Raw genomic sequence first — 16,516 nt, forward strand, 5'->3', positions numbered from 1 at the left:
GGTATTAACACTTTATTTTATAAGAAAAGGGAGATGCTTTTGCAATTAGCCTTTAGGTATCATTTAGCCGGTGAGTTTTTACATGTGGACATTTAACGGGTCGAGTACGATTTATGAGTGGATGTTTTAGGTATTGATTGGGTGTTAAATTATTTTATTTGGTCTGAAAATATAAAATGTTCATGTAGAATGTCACGTCACATCTTTTCATCAAAAATTTTGATAATACCGGTTGAGTGACCATTTGTGTATAATAGTTGAGTGACCATTTGTGTGTAATAGTCATAGTTCAATGGCTTTCGTTTGAGGCGTTAGAAACTAGACTTGAAGTATATCATTTGAAAAGTTGTTCATCACATAACTCCTTATATATATATATATATATATATATAGGTAAATATGTTTGTCCAAAGTTTGGTCATATGCCACAAAAAAAGAATCTAACATAATAAAAAAAAAAAGTACTAGTCGTGCTGATGTATGATGTATAGCCGTATTCTACTTATTTTTATGAACACTTTATTGTCATAATGTAAAAAAAATTCATATGCACTATTAAAGATTTGTAATGAACTATGATTAAAGAAATGTTTGGTAGAGATACTAAGATTAGTTCACATGGCAAAGATTGAGGGATTTGTTCGAACCCTGCACCATGTTACCTAAATTTGATATTTAAATAGAGAGGATTAGAGGGGTAGACCCTATTATCTTCGAGTTTCAAATCAAGGGTTGGCTCTATATACGGTCAAAATCGGGCTCGCTCCTTGTGTGTTACGACCCGAAATTTTTATCTTCGGGATCGTGATGGCGCCTAATATTTTATTTGTTAAGCAAGCCAATGTTAGAATAATTTTAACCATTTTTAACAATTCAGTTTAAATGATAATAAAGAAATCAATTATATGGAACAAATTTGTAATAGAAACTTCCTACAATCTCAAAATACAACTGTTCCAGAATAGAATTAAACAGTGTAAGAAAAATATCAGAAGGTGACTCCGAAGCCTGCGAACGCGACAACAGGTATACCTTGAGTCTCCACAGCAATGCTCGATTAACTAACAAGAATATCAATAACTTTGAGTTACCTGGATCTGCACAAAAAGATGTGCAGAAGCGTAGTATGAGTACACCGCAGCGGTACCCAGTAAGTATCAAGCCTAACATCGGTGGAGTAGTGACGAGTCCAGGTCAAGACACCTACCAGACATATAAACTTGTACAATATGTTACATAAAGCTAACAAGGAAAAAATATTAATATAAGGCCAATAACAGAAGAATTTCCAATTCAATTCAACAGTGAAAACAATGATAACACGGATGGCATCGAGCAAACAATCAAGCAATTAAGCAACAATACAGTCAGAGTACAACTATAATATTAAAATGGCACGGCATCACCCATCGTACTTTTACTCTCGTCCTTATCATGAAATGATGAATAATTTAAACACAATCAAACACAATTCCAACTTGAACATAGTAAACTGTCAAATGAGCTATTTAGCCAATTTAGGATTTAAATAAGGTAAAATAGTGGATAGGTTGTATAAATATAATATCAATTGAATTTAGTTTAAAAATATATGATATCCGATAAAATATTATATTTATACAAATAAGACATTCAATCAAATATTAACGAGATAAATATGGAATTTATTAAAGTAATACGAAATAATAATATTTTTACGTAAATTACATGACAATAAGATAATGATCAAATTTGAGATACTAATTAGAGTAGAAACATAATCACCATTTAGATTAATAAATCTCCGAATAAAATATGAGTTTTATTTTTGAAAGACACACAAGTAGAACCTCTTGAAAATTCTTTCATTTAAATCTGCTAAGTTTCAACAACTTATCATATCACATAGGAGGCATGACTCACACAAGAAATCCATATTGTCCCATTTTTAATATATTGACGGTTAATTAATTATGTTCAAAATATAATGAAGTGATTTAAGAAGCCACAATAACCATCCCAACATGGAATGCATCATGAGAATTACAATCGGAATTCACCTAAATATCACAATAATTTCATATTTAAATTCCGTTGCAGAGTTCAACCCGATCCACCAATATAATCAATTTTCATTTAATTCCGTTGCGGCGTGCAACCCGATCCACCAATAAATTTATATTCAATTCCGTTGCGGCGTGCAACCCGATCCACCAATATATTTATAATTAATTCCGTTGCGGCGTGCAACCCGATTCTCCAATTAAATAACACATCCGTTGCAGCGTGCAACCCGTGCAAAAATTAAGTTAATGAAATTAAATTATATAGAAAAAAGGGAAATAAAAGAAAAAAAAGTTAAATGAAATAAAAAAGGAACAAGAAATAAAAAAAATGAACAAAAGGAAAGAAAAAAGAGAAATAAAAAAAATGAAAAGAAAGGAGCCAAAAATTGAGTGTGGAATCAGATTATGATGAGGAAAAAATAAGGAATAATATGATTGAGAAAAAATATATGAACAGAAAAGGAGAAAAAAGCAAAAAATAAAGAAAGAACGAGAAAAAAGAAAAGGAGAATAAAGAGGCAATTACCCACGAATAAGAAGATAATAGGGAAAATTTCACATAAGAACAACTGAGCTCCCTGCATTTCAATTTTATAGCTCATATTTCAATTTACAACCAACTAGACCAAAAATAATAGGCTAAGATTCAACATCCAACTCCAATAGGTTCTAGAAATTACTATTTAATTTTTAAAAAAGATTGCTCAACCTTTTAAGTTAACTTTCGAATCAGTAACTGTGACTCAAATATTAATTCAACAAAACAAATCTATTTGGATGGTGAAAATTAAATTTTTAACAAGCTTACACATGTGGGTTTAAATTTCAAATTTGATTTTGTGAAAAATTTGGAGTGGGTATTATTTAGACTTGTTAGAAATAGTATAAGGAGGTTGTATATAAAATTTGAAGTCATTTAATGGAGATTTGAACTGATTTTGAACAAGAATTGCAACTGAAAATCGTGGAAGAAGTTCGTCTATAGACGCTTGTATAAAGGTGTATAATAGTGTATAAGATGTGTTTATACACTATTATACAATATTATACATAATTATACAAAAAACTGACTTCGTCTTCTTCCTTGTGTCTTTTCTAAAATTTAACTCAAATCTTGCTCAAATCTACTCTAAATCACTTCAAATTTAAATTTTGAACTCGTTTTGATATTTTCAATCAATTGGAATAACACTCAATCCAAACAACTAACAAACTCAAAAAATCCTATTTTCGAAAGCAAAGCTTTGAATGACCTTCAATGGTGGACTTCTACTCTTCAATTATCTTACATTGCAACCAGGTGACACAGGGTAAGAAGCAGCAATGGCGGACGGCCCCTTGAAGCATATGTAGAAAATGTGAGAAGAAGAGAGAGTGAAAGCAATGGTGTGAGAACACATATTTACTCCATAGCTTTTAGAAGCAATGGTTATAAGAACACAAGTTTTGAATTTGCTAGTGCTTTCAAAATATATACAATATGGGCTAGGTTGGGTAAAACTTAAAAACATGGGCCATTTTTTGTTATGGTGTGAGGTCATGTGTATTTTCTTGTAATTCTTTCAAGATAATATCACAATTCTGGAGATCAGAAACAAATAATTAACGAGAAGTTTAATTACCTAAATACATTAGCACAAGCATTTCATATTTAAACCCCCAAAACAACTATAGGTCATGTACTACTTGTTTCGATAAGGAAGTCATGTAAGCAAGCAAGTGTATTTTCAAGTAATTTGTCTAAATCATGCACAAATTGGGCAGTTGAAGGTGACAATGAAAAACCAGGGATATTCTTCTTTTTCTTTTTGAATGGTGAAAACCTCAAACAATTTACTACCTCTCTATCATGTAAAATCAATAGGGAAACCCCCATCCAAACCCACACAATAACAAGAAACAAATAAACAAATTGAAAAAAGAAAAAATAAATAAATAAATAACAAGAGATTCCTGAAAATGCTCTTCCATTCTCCATGGAAATCATAACTTGATGCAAACTCAAGGCTCACATGATTGACAAACTCTACCCAAGAATAGTCAAGCTATGATACTCAAAAGCAAACATGATTTTTCTTTTGATAGGTAACTCCCAAACATGAAGTTTGTTACTCGGTTTCCCCCTTTTTAATATTCTTCCTAGATTTCAAAGGAAACAAAGAATATAAGCCTGGGAAGATATTCATAAAGTATTACCTAACCTGAAAGCAAACTCCCTTATGCCTCATTCTCACATTTGATTCCCTTTTGCTCAATAAACACATAGCTGGTCCATCTATGAAGGGATTCTTTCTTTCTTCAGTAGTTGCTGTTCTTTTGTTAGAACAGTAACGCTAAGAAAGGTTTCGTTTAGCATCTCTAACCGCATAATATTATATCACCTTCCCAATATCTCATTTCACACTGAGTATTCGAAGATTTTTATCTTTTCTGCTTTGCAAATCCATAGATGTAGCAGTTAATAATCACAAGACAAAAACTCAACCATAATGAATCGGTAATCACTATGTGTCTATTGTCAAACTTATGTTTATTCAAGAAGCAGGCACGAGTCTATAGGTCAACCAAATGTCCCAAGGTACCATGAAATCGAAAAACGCATTGGCTTGCCATGACCCCACCACAGCAAACATCATAAACCTTTATCCTGGTCACATTTTTCAGTAGTAAAATTAATACTATACATTGACAATGCAATTTTGATATTTAGATCCGCAACAATTTCAGTATTGTACTCTAGTTGATCATACATGTCATTGTTTGTTGTTTGTTGTTACTGTTTTCATGCATTATCAGTTCCAACAAGTACCATCAAACCTACCATGCCTACAAAGGGCAACTCCAAAAACAACCAAGTTCGTACAGAGAAATATCACAAGCAGAACTAGTTCAACAAGTCTTGGATAGATTACTTTGATATGCAAGGTGAACAAAGCCGACTTATTGCAGGAAAATCACCAAATGCCTGTATGCATACTTAAATTACTCCTTGTACAACACAGAAACAATACCATCAAAATGCAGATGAAAATCGCCGAAACAATTGCAATCAAATCTAATAAAGTTACATTAGCTTGTTTTTCTTGTTAGTTGTTTTTGCTACAATTGCTGGCAATCAAGTGATGAAGAAGCACACCTGCTGCTACACTTACATTCAAGCTTTCCACAGCCATGAAGGACCTAAAGTTCTGACCTGACGAACTATGATCATCTTCGTCTTCTCCGACAATTATATCCACGGGGATGTTTCCTGGAATTTTAACTAACTGAGTACAAGATCTCTCCACCAACGGCCTCAGACCAGTGCCCTCACTTCCCAAAACAAGGATTGTAGGAGCACCAGGCACAATCTCACGCAATGGAACAGCTCTTGAAGAAACAGATCCACCTATGACCCGCCATCCATTTTCTGCTGAAGACTTTAGGAATTGCATCATATTCTTGCAAGACCTCAACTCCACTAATTCAAGTGAACCGGCACTTGCTTTGCTCACTACCCCACTCAACGGTGCAGAGTTCTTAGCACACAAGACAATCCCTGCAGCTCCAAAAAAGTAAGCAGACCGTATAATTGCCCCCAAATTCTGAGGATCAGTAACCTCATCCAAAGCTACCCAAAGAGGAGTGCTCTCTTCCTCAGTTGAAACAGGTTCCAACTCCTTGATACCAACCATTTCCAATGGAGACACATCGAGGACCAGTCCCTGATGAGGCCTGTTATCAGCAAACATATTGAGGTCATGTTTAGATACCTCCTTTTTACTCAATCCTACTTTTTCCGCCATCCTCAAAACTCTTTCAAACCCTTTCTTATCCTTCTTTTTCCGGTTATTCCCACTCAAATCCAATCCTTCCTGTATATACAGAGAATAAAATTCCCTTCTTCCCGCAGACAATGCAGCCAAAACAGGGCCAACCCCATAAATTCCCTCGCCAATCATTCGTGGTATGGTTGATTCAGTTGCCTCTTTCCATGTCTTTTTACCCCAACTATCTTGATTGTTCCACCTTCTAACCTCCGGCCTATCAGACCCCGGTCTTACCTTAATCCGATTGAACGTGTTCTTAATCTTATCCCACCTTGGATCATCAACTTCCTCCATATCTCCCTCATCGTCTTCTCCTTCACCACTATAAGTATTTCCCTGATAATCGTCTCGTCTATCCTCATATCTCTTGAATTCTGCACTTTTCACAGCAGAACGACCATCTTTTAAGAACTTCTCAGCCGATTCCTCCCACGAAGATCGGCTTATAACAACTTTTTCATTTCTCTTAGTTTGTTTAGCTTTATCTTTTGCAAGCCAAGGAAGATTCCTTTCACTGCCTTCTGCTATTTTCCCATAATCCGAAGCTGAATAACTTCTAGCAGTAATTAAACAGTAGTTACCAAGACGATATTTTGGGTGAAATCCACATGAAAAATTCACAGATATATCCAAGTTCAAATTTTTAGAAGGTGGTTTAGTGCTGAAAGGGACTAAATTTCTGGGGCTTAATAAGCGATTCAAATCATGGGTTTGGGATTTCTTGCAGATACCATTAGAAATACTCAAAGATGTCAACTTGAAATGGTGCTTTAGAATTATTGGATGGCATACAACTAGTAAAGACTGTGGCTTTGAAGTGTGAAATTGCTTTAGCATAATGGGATATTTGTCAAGGAAACCTTAATATAATAGCAAATGAAAATCAATGGCAACAATATATACCTTTGAAGGTCTTTCGGAAGGGCTTTGCTTTACGTTGTTGAGCTCAAGGATTTTAGGAGGGTTTATCCGTTTCTCTGCTGCTGCTGCTGTCGAAAGGAGGTGCAGTGGGATGAGTTGATAGTTTCCGGGCTAAGTTATAGCTCGACCCTTGAGGTTCAGCATTATTCAGTTTAGGTCCCCTGACTTTCAAATGGTGGCGCATGTAGCGTTCCCTCTCCAAAGCAATGTTTTAAGGCGAGACGTTTTATGTTACACGGGGCGAAGCGCAAACCCTAAGACGGGATGCATAAGCCTCATGAATCTTATTTTTTAATCTTAACAAATAAATGATGAGAGCTAGGTTGGAAGTTTGGAGAGAGACGCCTAAAAGTTTCAAATTGAATAGGTCAATAATTGAGTACTTGAAATGCAAATTCAATGAAAGAAAAAAGCCAAAGATGTGTGAGTACTTGAGTACTTGCAGAATCTATCTATCTATATCTATATTTATATCTATCTTCTATATTATTATAAAAGCACGAATATTTTATGCTAAATGTTGAACGATTAAAATATTTTCGAAATATTGATCGACTTTTATGCCCTTAAATATTTGTATAATTTAAGGATGTAATTGTAAATTATCCAAGGGTGAAATTCTTTTTCGATTAGGACAAAGTAATCCTATTACTCTTTGGATATCTTCTTCGACCATATGCAGACATACTTCTTTTCGGATCATCATATAAATTTGAATAACTTGATCTGCTTTTCTCTTTTCAATTTGAACTGTATCTCCAATTTAGTTTGAGAACTTATTGAGGAGCCAAACACTTCTATAAAGTAAAGCAACCATTAGAATATACAGCTGTAATAGGGTTTAATCAGGGAAAAATAAAAGTAGATGGTTGGCTAGACCGTTCTCAATTTTAATAGGAAAGCAATATGTTCTCTATTATCCTGTTTGGCCAAGCTATAAAAATCAGCTTATTTTGATAAGTGTTTTTTTCAAAAGTGTTTTTCTCAAAAGTACTTTTGGTGAGAAACAGTTTGTATTTGACTAATTAATTTGAAAAGCTTTTTTCAAAAGTGTTTTTCTCAAAAGTACTTTTGGTGAGAAACAGTTTGTATTTGACTAATTAATTTGAAAAGCACTTCTAAGCAGTAATTAGGTTTGGCCAAGCTTTTAAAAACTACTTCTAAGTCTATTTTTCTCAAAAGTGATTTTTAAAAAAGTGCTTTGGGAGAGAAACTATTTTTTTCTGTTTCTCCAAAACTGATTCTGCTTCTCTTCAAAAGCACTCTTTTCCTTCCAAAAGCTTGGCCAAACACCTCAATTTTTTGAAAAAAGCACTTTTGGCTTAAAAAAAATACTTTTTGGCCCAAAAAAGCTTGGCCAAACAGGCTGTATTACTCTATATAAGTTTTGTGTTTTGTATTGTTAGCCTATTGTTAGGGAGCAAACAGATCTTTGTAATGCAAATTGCAGTTAAGAATTTTAGCTAAATGATAAATATTTAGTGCATATATGAGTTTCTCTAACGGATCGTCGTTTATTGAAGGTTGAATTTTATTTTCAATTTCGGTTCATTATCCTTTTCATTGCACATTAAAATATTTTTCCCCCTTTTAACATAAAATTATCCATTCTGTTGGATATACTTTAATATTTGAACTTTACCTAATACAAAAGAATATCGTGAAGTTACTTCACCGATATTTCTTAAGTAATGTTTTTATTAATTTGAAGAGTCCAATATTTAGGGTTTAGAATAAATATTAAAGATACCTAAAATATTTATAACTCTTTATATTTTGTTTCATTGATAGTGAGTTGAGAAAATGGAATGAGAGAAAGGATTTTGTTGTTTGGCGGTGGTGTTGGTGCTTACATCATTACAGACCAGAACTTATTTGGAGAAAATATTCAACATTAAGATATGATCATAGTAAAATATTGACGAAAGACTTAAGGGGAAAAAATGGTGTTTGTGACTTTGTGATGTACAATATTTGTGGTGTGTAAAATTGGGGTGATGAGAGTGGCGTAGGGTCTGTCAAATTGTGATAATGGAAGAAGGTGGCGAAAATAAAAAATTGATAAGGAAGAAAAATTGATTAAAAATCATCAGATTTTTTCTTTTAATTAAGTGAATTTACCATATTAGATAATAAAATTAATTTTATACTCAGGGTAGATGTTGTTTGTGTCTTGAACATATAACATAATTGTAAAAATAGATTTGGTTGGTCTTCCAAAATAATTGGTTATAAGCCCAATGCTAATATTAGTTTTGGTTATCAAGATAGAGCAACCAAAGAATCAGAAGGGGTCGTACACAAAATAATTGTGTACAAATAAGTCCTTAAGTAAGATATCATCACATTGCATATTTCTAAACTATAACTACATGGTAATACTTAACTAGATTGATCATTTTGTAGGTTCAGGTGATGTCCAATCATTTTGAGTTCATGTATTATGCTAATATAATGATATTTTTATATTTAAATAATTGCTATGTGTGTGTGAATATAACGTAATTAAATTTATTTTTTTTCATATAAATAATTTACTAAATTATTATGTGTCATTATTAATGTGCAACACACGTTGATAGAAACTAGTTAGATTATGAAAAGAAGGAAATAAATAAATAATTTGAAATAATAATAATAATAATAATAATAATAATAAATAAAATTAAAAAACAAAAAAAATCAAAAATGAGAAGAGAAAACAGTTATAATGTATAAGTTATTCGAATAATTGAATTAAAAAAAATAATAAAAAAAGATAAAATATATATTATACTAGTTATATTAAAAAAATACGAACAAATATTTACTGTATCAATTATCTTTTCTTATTGTATAAAAAAGAAAAATTATATAGAAGAGCAAAAAAGTAAATGAAATTAGATTATAAAGAGAAAAAGAAAATAACAAAAAGGAGTTAAATGAAATTAGAAAAGGAATATGAAAAAAAGAAAATAAGCAAAAGAAAAAAAAATAAAAAACAATAATAAAAAAGGAGCCAAAATTGAGTGTGAAATTAAATTACGGTAATAATAATAATAATAATAATAATAATAATGTGATTTGAGCAAAAATAAATGAACAAAAAAGGAGAAAAAAGAAAAAGAAAAAAAGAAGAAAACGAGAAAAAAGAAAAGAAGTAGAGAAATAAAAAAAAAAAGAGAAAAAAGAAGAAAACTAATTAGTTTGATGGGTAGAAAAGTAAATGAATAAGCAAGGCTAAATAATTTTATTTTTGTAGGTAATTGTGTGTTCACCCTATAAAAATCACATAATACCCGCGTCTTTGTTTTTCCTACAGTTGTATAAATATCACGACCCAAAATCCAACTAGTCGTGATGGCACCTAACTCAACCCGATAGGTAAACCAACTTTCAATTATCCAATTCCAATAATAATTATTAAAGAAATTTAAGTGAATAAAAATCTTAATCTTATACAATCCCTAAGAACTGGCAGTACAAATCATGAGCTTCTAAGAATAGAGTATACAAAGCGGAAATAAAATAAATACATAATCTATTTGAATAATACATAAACAGAAATTTTATAAATCTAAGGTTACCCTGAACAAGAGGCAGCTACAACAGGAACGCAGGTACATCTTCAAGTCCCGCAACCATCGAGCACAGCAACAACAACAACAGCCAACATCTGCACACAATGTGCAAAAGTGTAGTATCAGTACAACCGACCCCATGTACTGAGTAAGTAACAAACCTAGTATCACGACCCAAAATTTCACCATAGGCGTCGTGATGGCACCTAGTCTCTAAAACTAGGTAAGCCGATTTCAATTATATTTTTGAAGCCATTTTTATTTATTTATTTAAATAAGTAATCAAAACTAACAGCGGAACAAATATGAATATACAACCTCCCAAGACTGGTAGTACTGAGTCACGAACTCTAACTGAATACATGGGATGATCACGAGGACCGAATATACAATACTGTTTGATAAAAATTTAACAGTACAATGAAATGAAAAGACTCCAAGGGACTGCGACGACCAAGCAGCTCTACCTTGAATCCTTATGATCCCGCTTTACTCTGCCCAAATCTGATATCTCCAGTACCTGGCTCTGTACAAAAATATGCAAAAGTGTAGTATGAGTACACCACGGTCAGTACCCAGTAAGTATCAAGACTATCTCAATGGAGTAGAGACGAGTTACAGTCAAGATACTCACTAGTCTAATAACCTGTGCAATATAATATACAAAATAATAGTAAAACAAATAACATCAAGGCAACAAAAAACAACCAATGATATGCACAGTAAGACAATAAAATCACCATTTAATATCGCTCAACAATTAATAAATACAATTACACCCAGTTAAATCAAGTTCTTCAATTAAATATCTTTCACATATAATTCTTACGAATAAAACACTTTTTCAAATATACTTTCGTCGAATAAATATCTTTCAAATACAATTCTTTCATATAATTCTTTTTGAATAAAAATCCTTCCAAATAAATATTTTGAATATAATTCTTTCAATTAAAAAGTCACCATGTGACACCTCATTTCATAATCATAAAACAATACGGGTCTCGGCCCATTTTCATATTTTTCATAAATATGGGTCTCAGCCCATTTTCATATTTTCACGGCACTTTGTGCCCATAATTAAATCATCATATTTCTCCGGCACCTCGTGCCCTCATTTCATATCACAACTACACGGACATTTCATATGCCAAATATCATTATCATTTCATCACAGCACCTCGTGCCCACATTTCATATCATAACTGCACGGATAATTCACGTGCCAAATATCCTCATTATTTACTCACGGCACCTCGTGCCCACATTTCATTTTATAATCCGCTTGGTAATAGCCACGGGCTCTCAATTTCAACATAAATCAGATTGTTATCAATTTACCAACAACAAGACAAATTGCACAAGGTATAAAAATAAACACAAAAAAATCACAACATCACATGAAAATCATCAACACCACAACCCCACATCATCACATGTCGTCCGTGACAATAGCCACCCTTATCGCTCTTATTGCCACCCTTATCGCTCCTATAGCCACCCTTATCGCTCCGCCCAGACAATATCAATAACCACCCTTATCGCTCCTATTGCCACCCTTATCGCTCCGCCCAGATAATATTCCAACAACACAACAACAGTGAAATGTCACCCTTATACCCACATAATATTAACGGTGAAATGCCACCCTTATATCCTCAAAATAATAATTAACACAACACAACAATTTATACGGAAAATTATCACGGCAACCTAACAAAATCAATTCATATCACAATTTGCCCAATGGCCACAACCAAATTCCAAAGCTACAATTAAGTCAATTAATTTCACAACAAATAGCCAAAAGTTCCACACAATGTGTACAATATCCAAAAACAATCAATAAAGATCAAAATTACTCAACATAAAGTAAAGTCTTCATTAAATTCATTTTTTCAATAATTATATAAACACCTCTTCTTAAGCTCATTTAATTAATTATTTACAGAGAAAAATCCATAATGAAATTCAATTCCAATAATTATCAAACCACAAATTCACGGAATTACATAAATAATCAAGTAACAATCACATCAAATTATCATATAACAACAGCTTCAACAACAACAAGGATTTAGGCACGACAAATAGATGATTAAATTTATACCAACAATTATCCAATTTATCACACAATATGTTCAAGACTTTAACTCATTAAAATTTACACATATAAGCCGAGTACGTACTCGTCACCTCGCGTATACGGCTTTTCACATTTCACAAATAGCACATAAGACTCGATGCCTAAGGGGTAATTCCCCCACTCGAGGTTAAGCAAGACACTTACTTTTTTGAATTTATGCCGAAATTCCAAAATAGCCTTCTTGCTTGAATTGACCTCCGAACAGCTCAAATCTATCCAAATTAATTGTATAACTCCATTAAAATTCATCGGAAACAATTCTGGATAATAATACGTCGACTTAAAAATTTATTCCAAAAAGTCAACAAAAGTCAACGCGGGGCCCGCCCCTCGGAACCCGGCATAATTTTCATGAAATCCGAACACCCATTCCGATACGAGTTCAACCATACCAATTTTATCAAATTCCAATAACAACTCGATCTCCAAATCTTAAATTTTCATTTTTTGGAAGATTTTACAAAAATCTTGATTTCTTCCATTTAAATCTGAATTAAATGATGAATATAACCATGGATTTATGAAATATAATAACTTTAGGATATAGAATACTTACCCCAACCGAGCTTGTGAAAACTCTCTCCAGAATCGCCCAAATTCGAGCTCCTAAAATTCCAAAACGAAATGCCAAAAATGACCAAGTTTAATCCTTATGTTTCTGCCCAGTTTCGCACCTGCGAACATTTTAGTCGCACCTGCGAGCTCGCTTTTGCGAGCAAATTCTCGCTTCTGCGAATGTCCACTGACCACTACCCTCCCGCACCTGCGGAAAAGTTTCGCTTCTGTGGCCTCGCTTTTGCGAGCCAAGATGCGCACCTGCGTTGTCTCCACTTCTGCGAGCACAATGGCCGCACCTGCGCTTGCGCTTCTGCGCAATTGTTGCCGCACCTGCGCTTGCGCTTCTGCGCAATTGTTGCCGCATCTGCGGCCTTCTCTTTAGCTCCCCTTCTCTCGCTTCTGCGAGGTCGCTTCTGCGACCAGGACATTGCAGAAGCGATTGCATCAGCTGTCCAGATTTTCCAGCTTCTCCAAATATCTAAAATTCGATATGTTAACCATCCGAAATCCACCCGAGGCCCTCAGGACTTTCACCAAATTTACCAACATGTCCCAAAATACAATACGAACTTAGTCGAGGCTTTAAACTACGTCAAATAACGTCAAAATTACGAATCGCGCATCGAATCGAATTATAAGTTTTTAAATCTTCAAACTTCTATATTTTGCGCCGAAACGTATCAAATCAATCCGGAATAACTTCAAATTTTGCACACTAGTCATAATTGACGTAAGGGAGCTATTCCCATTTTCGGAATCGAAATCCGACCTCGTTATTAAAAATTCACCATTCGGTCGGACTTTTCCAAAATCTTATATTTTCCAACTTTCGCCAAAATGTGTCGAATTGTCCTATGGACTTCCAAATCAAAATCCGAACATACGCCTAAGTCCGAAATCATCATACGAAGCTATTGCCATCATCGAAATTCCATTTCGAGGTCGTTTGCTCAAAAGTTAACTCTCCGGTCAATTCTTTCCATTTAAGCTTCTAAATAAGAATTGCTTTTATAATTTAATTCTGAATCTTCAGTAAATCAAACAAGACCACACCCGCGAGTCATAATACATATTTCGAAGTTGTTCGAGACCTTAAGCCACCGAACGGGGGGTTAATTCTTAAAACAATAAGTCGAGTCGTTACATTCTCCACCTCTTAAACAAACGTTCGTCCTCGAACGTTCTAAGAATTATTCTGAGGTTACCAAATTGATGACTTTTCTTTTACACATATACTCACATTTGATCCCACGTTACCGTATTTGAGATAAGCCCGACAACATCATCTTATTTGAGATTATTTCTTTTATCCATTTTTGTAAACTTTAAGACCAATTTCTTACACTCAAAATATTTTCAAAAGGCCTGATTCTCGCAACAACGCATGGTCTTAGTTTCAACTGGCTATAGCAACTCGTGCCTACACACACATCAACTTTCTTGATAGTGTTGAAGTACTTCGAATTTTTTTTTAATTTTTCTAGGGTGTTACATTCTTCCCCGCTTAGGATCATTCGCCTTCAAACACATAACATAATTTATCTCTTCTTTTGCACGTCTCAATCCCCCAAATTTTTACTAACTCCCAAATCTTTTCAGAATTTTCGGCAGAGTCTCTCCTGTAATTGGGCCTATCCACCTGCCAGAGTAACACCAAAATAACTCCTAATAACACATCCACAACTCAACAAAATACTACAAGGTATATATCAATAACATCAATCTCAGCATTACAAGCACTGCATTATCATGATGATATCTAGATATGAAGCACATCATATGTATGTTCATCACCATATCTCTAGTCTTAAAAGCTGTTCATAATTAATTCCAGCATCATCAATTAATCTCATATTAACCACCACCTCATTTCGAATTTTTCCAACACTAACAACAGAATGTGAGTCATGAATACCTCATAATTATTTACCCGAATTAACGAGTCACATTTAATGCCGCCTGAGTACTCAACTCGTAGGTTAAAACTCAATAATTACAACACAATTATGGCACAGAAACACATAAAAGAATTATCACATAAGCCTATCAGTCATGACTAACTATTAATATTATTGTACAAATTAAATTTCACAAAGGGAGAATTTTAAACTCACAAATATTTCACCACAAGGACCTCGTCCTTATATAACTTCCACCGCGGCTTGTAGCCCGGTTTAAATATTTCACATCATATATAAAATGCGAGGATCTCGTACTCAACTCTGAATCACAAGTATTTTGCACATTGTTCCAACTAAAATTTCAATTTCCTTTCTTCTTCTTTTTTCAACAAATTTCGTAAACAGTTTTCACAACACATAATGAATCCTCATACCGGTAGGGCACATAATGGTGTACAAAAATAAAAATTACTTTTGGACTTATAGCCCTTAATGGTGTACAAAAATAAATGACAGACACGGGCTCACACCTTTAAATCTCCCAATAGGGATAAACATATAAGTGGGTCACAAATTTACAAAGCTCACCCATAAGTGGAGCATAATAGGAGGACTCACCTCAATATTCAGAACCGAATCAAATTAAGGAAAATATCCTTTTATAATAAAAATCAAGATCGTACTTGTAACGACACCATCTGTGTATTGGCCTCAGCCAAATCATAGTGATTAAATCAACGGGTCGGGCCTCCACCTCTTAGGCTCCCACTACCCCGCCTGTCCTCCACCTCTAGCTGACTGTGCACGTGGAGTATCAACTGGAATAAAGCTTGTGGCTGGAGTGTTCAGATGAAATCCACTCCTCCCAAGTCTGGGACAATCTCTCATAATATGCCTAGTATCACCACACTCATAACAACCCCTCTGAGGTCGCGGCTGCTCGTACTGAGTCTGTGCCGGATAACTAGAATAACCACTGTAAGAATCTCGTGTCGGTGGTGCACTGTAAACAGGATCACTTCGAGTAATCTGATGTGCGGACTGAGCTGACCGTCTGCTCGAGCCTCCGCTATAATGGGTTCTAGCTGAAGAGTAAAACCCATTGAACCCTTCAGATCTTCGAGACCTTTTGGCCTCCTTAGACTCCCTTTCCTCACCTAAAACACCCTCAATCTTCCTTGCAATCTCCACTACTTGTTGAAATGGAGCATCAGTTCGCAACTCTCGAGCCATGCATATTTTAATATCATAATCGAGCCCCTCAATGAATCTACGGACCTGCTCTCTGATTGTAGGAACCAAGATAGGTGCATGACGGGCTAACTCACTGAACCTGATAGTATATTCTGACACTGTCATAGTGCCCTGACGCAACCGTTCAAACTCTGTGCGCCACGCATCTTTGAGAGTCTGGGGAACAAACTCTTTCAAGAACATTTCAGAAAATTGAGCCCAAGTTGGTGGTGTGGCATCAGCTGGTCTACCTTTTTCATAGATTTGCCACTACCGATACGCTGCGCCTGACAGTTGAAATGTAGTAAAGGCAACTCTACTCACCTCCATAATACCCATGGTG

General features: G+C 34.3%; 1 protein-coding gene across 1 annotated transcript; it reads right to left on the minus strand.

The window, feature by feature from the left end:
- Positions 1-4,988: 4,988 nt before the first annotated feature.
- Positions 4,989-6,979, minus strand: LOC107767488 (uncharacterized). Its single transcript, XM_016586498.2, has one exon. It carries the CDS (start codon positions 6,689-6,691, stop codon positions 5,132-5,134), a length of 1,560 nt encoding a protein of 519 aa, XP_016441984.1. The 5' UTR covers positions 6,692-6,979; the 3' UTR covers positions 4,989-5,131.
- Positions 6,980-16,516: the final 9,537 nt, after the last annotated feature.

The sequence above is a fragment of the Nicotiana tabacum genome, chromosome 24, assembly GCF_000715075.1.
Source record: "Nicotiana tabacum cultivar K326 chromosome 24, ASM71507v2, whole genome shotgun sequence".
Lineage (NCBI taxonomy): Eukaryota > Viridiplantae > Streptophyta > Magnoliopsida > Solanales > Solanaceae > Nicotiana > Nicotiana tabacum.

Bases quoted from the DNA above. Each gene is read 5' to 3' on its own strand.
- LOC107767488 (XM_016586498.2), bottom strand. From the start codon at position 6,691: ATGCTAAAGCAATTTCACACTTCAAAGCCACAGTCTTTACTAGTTGTA.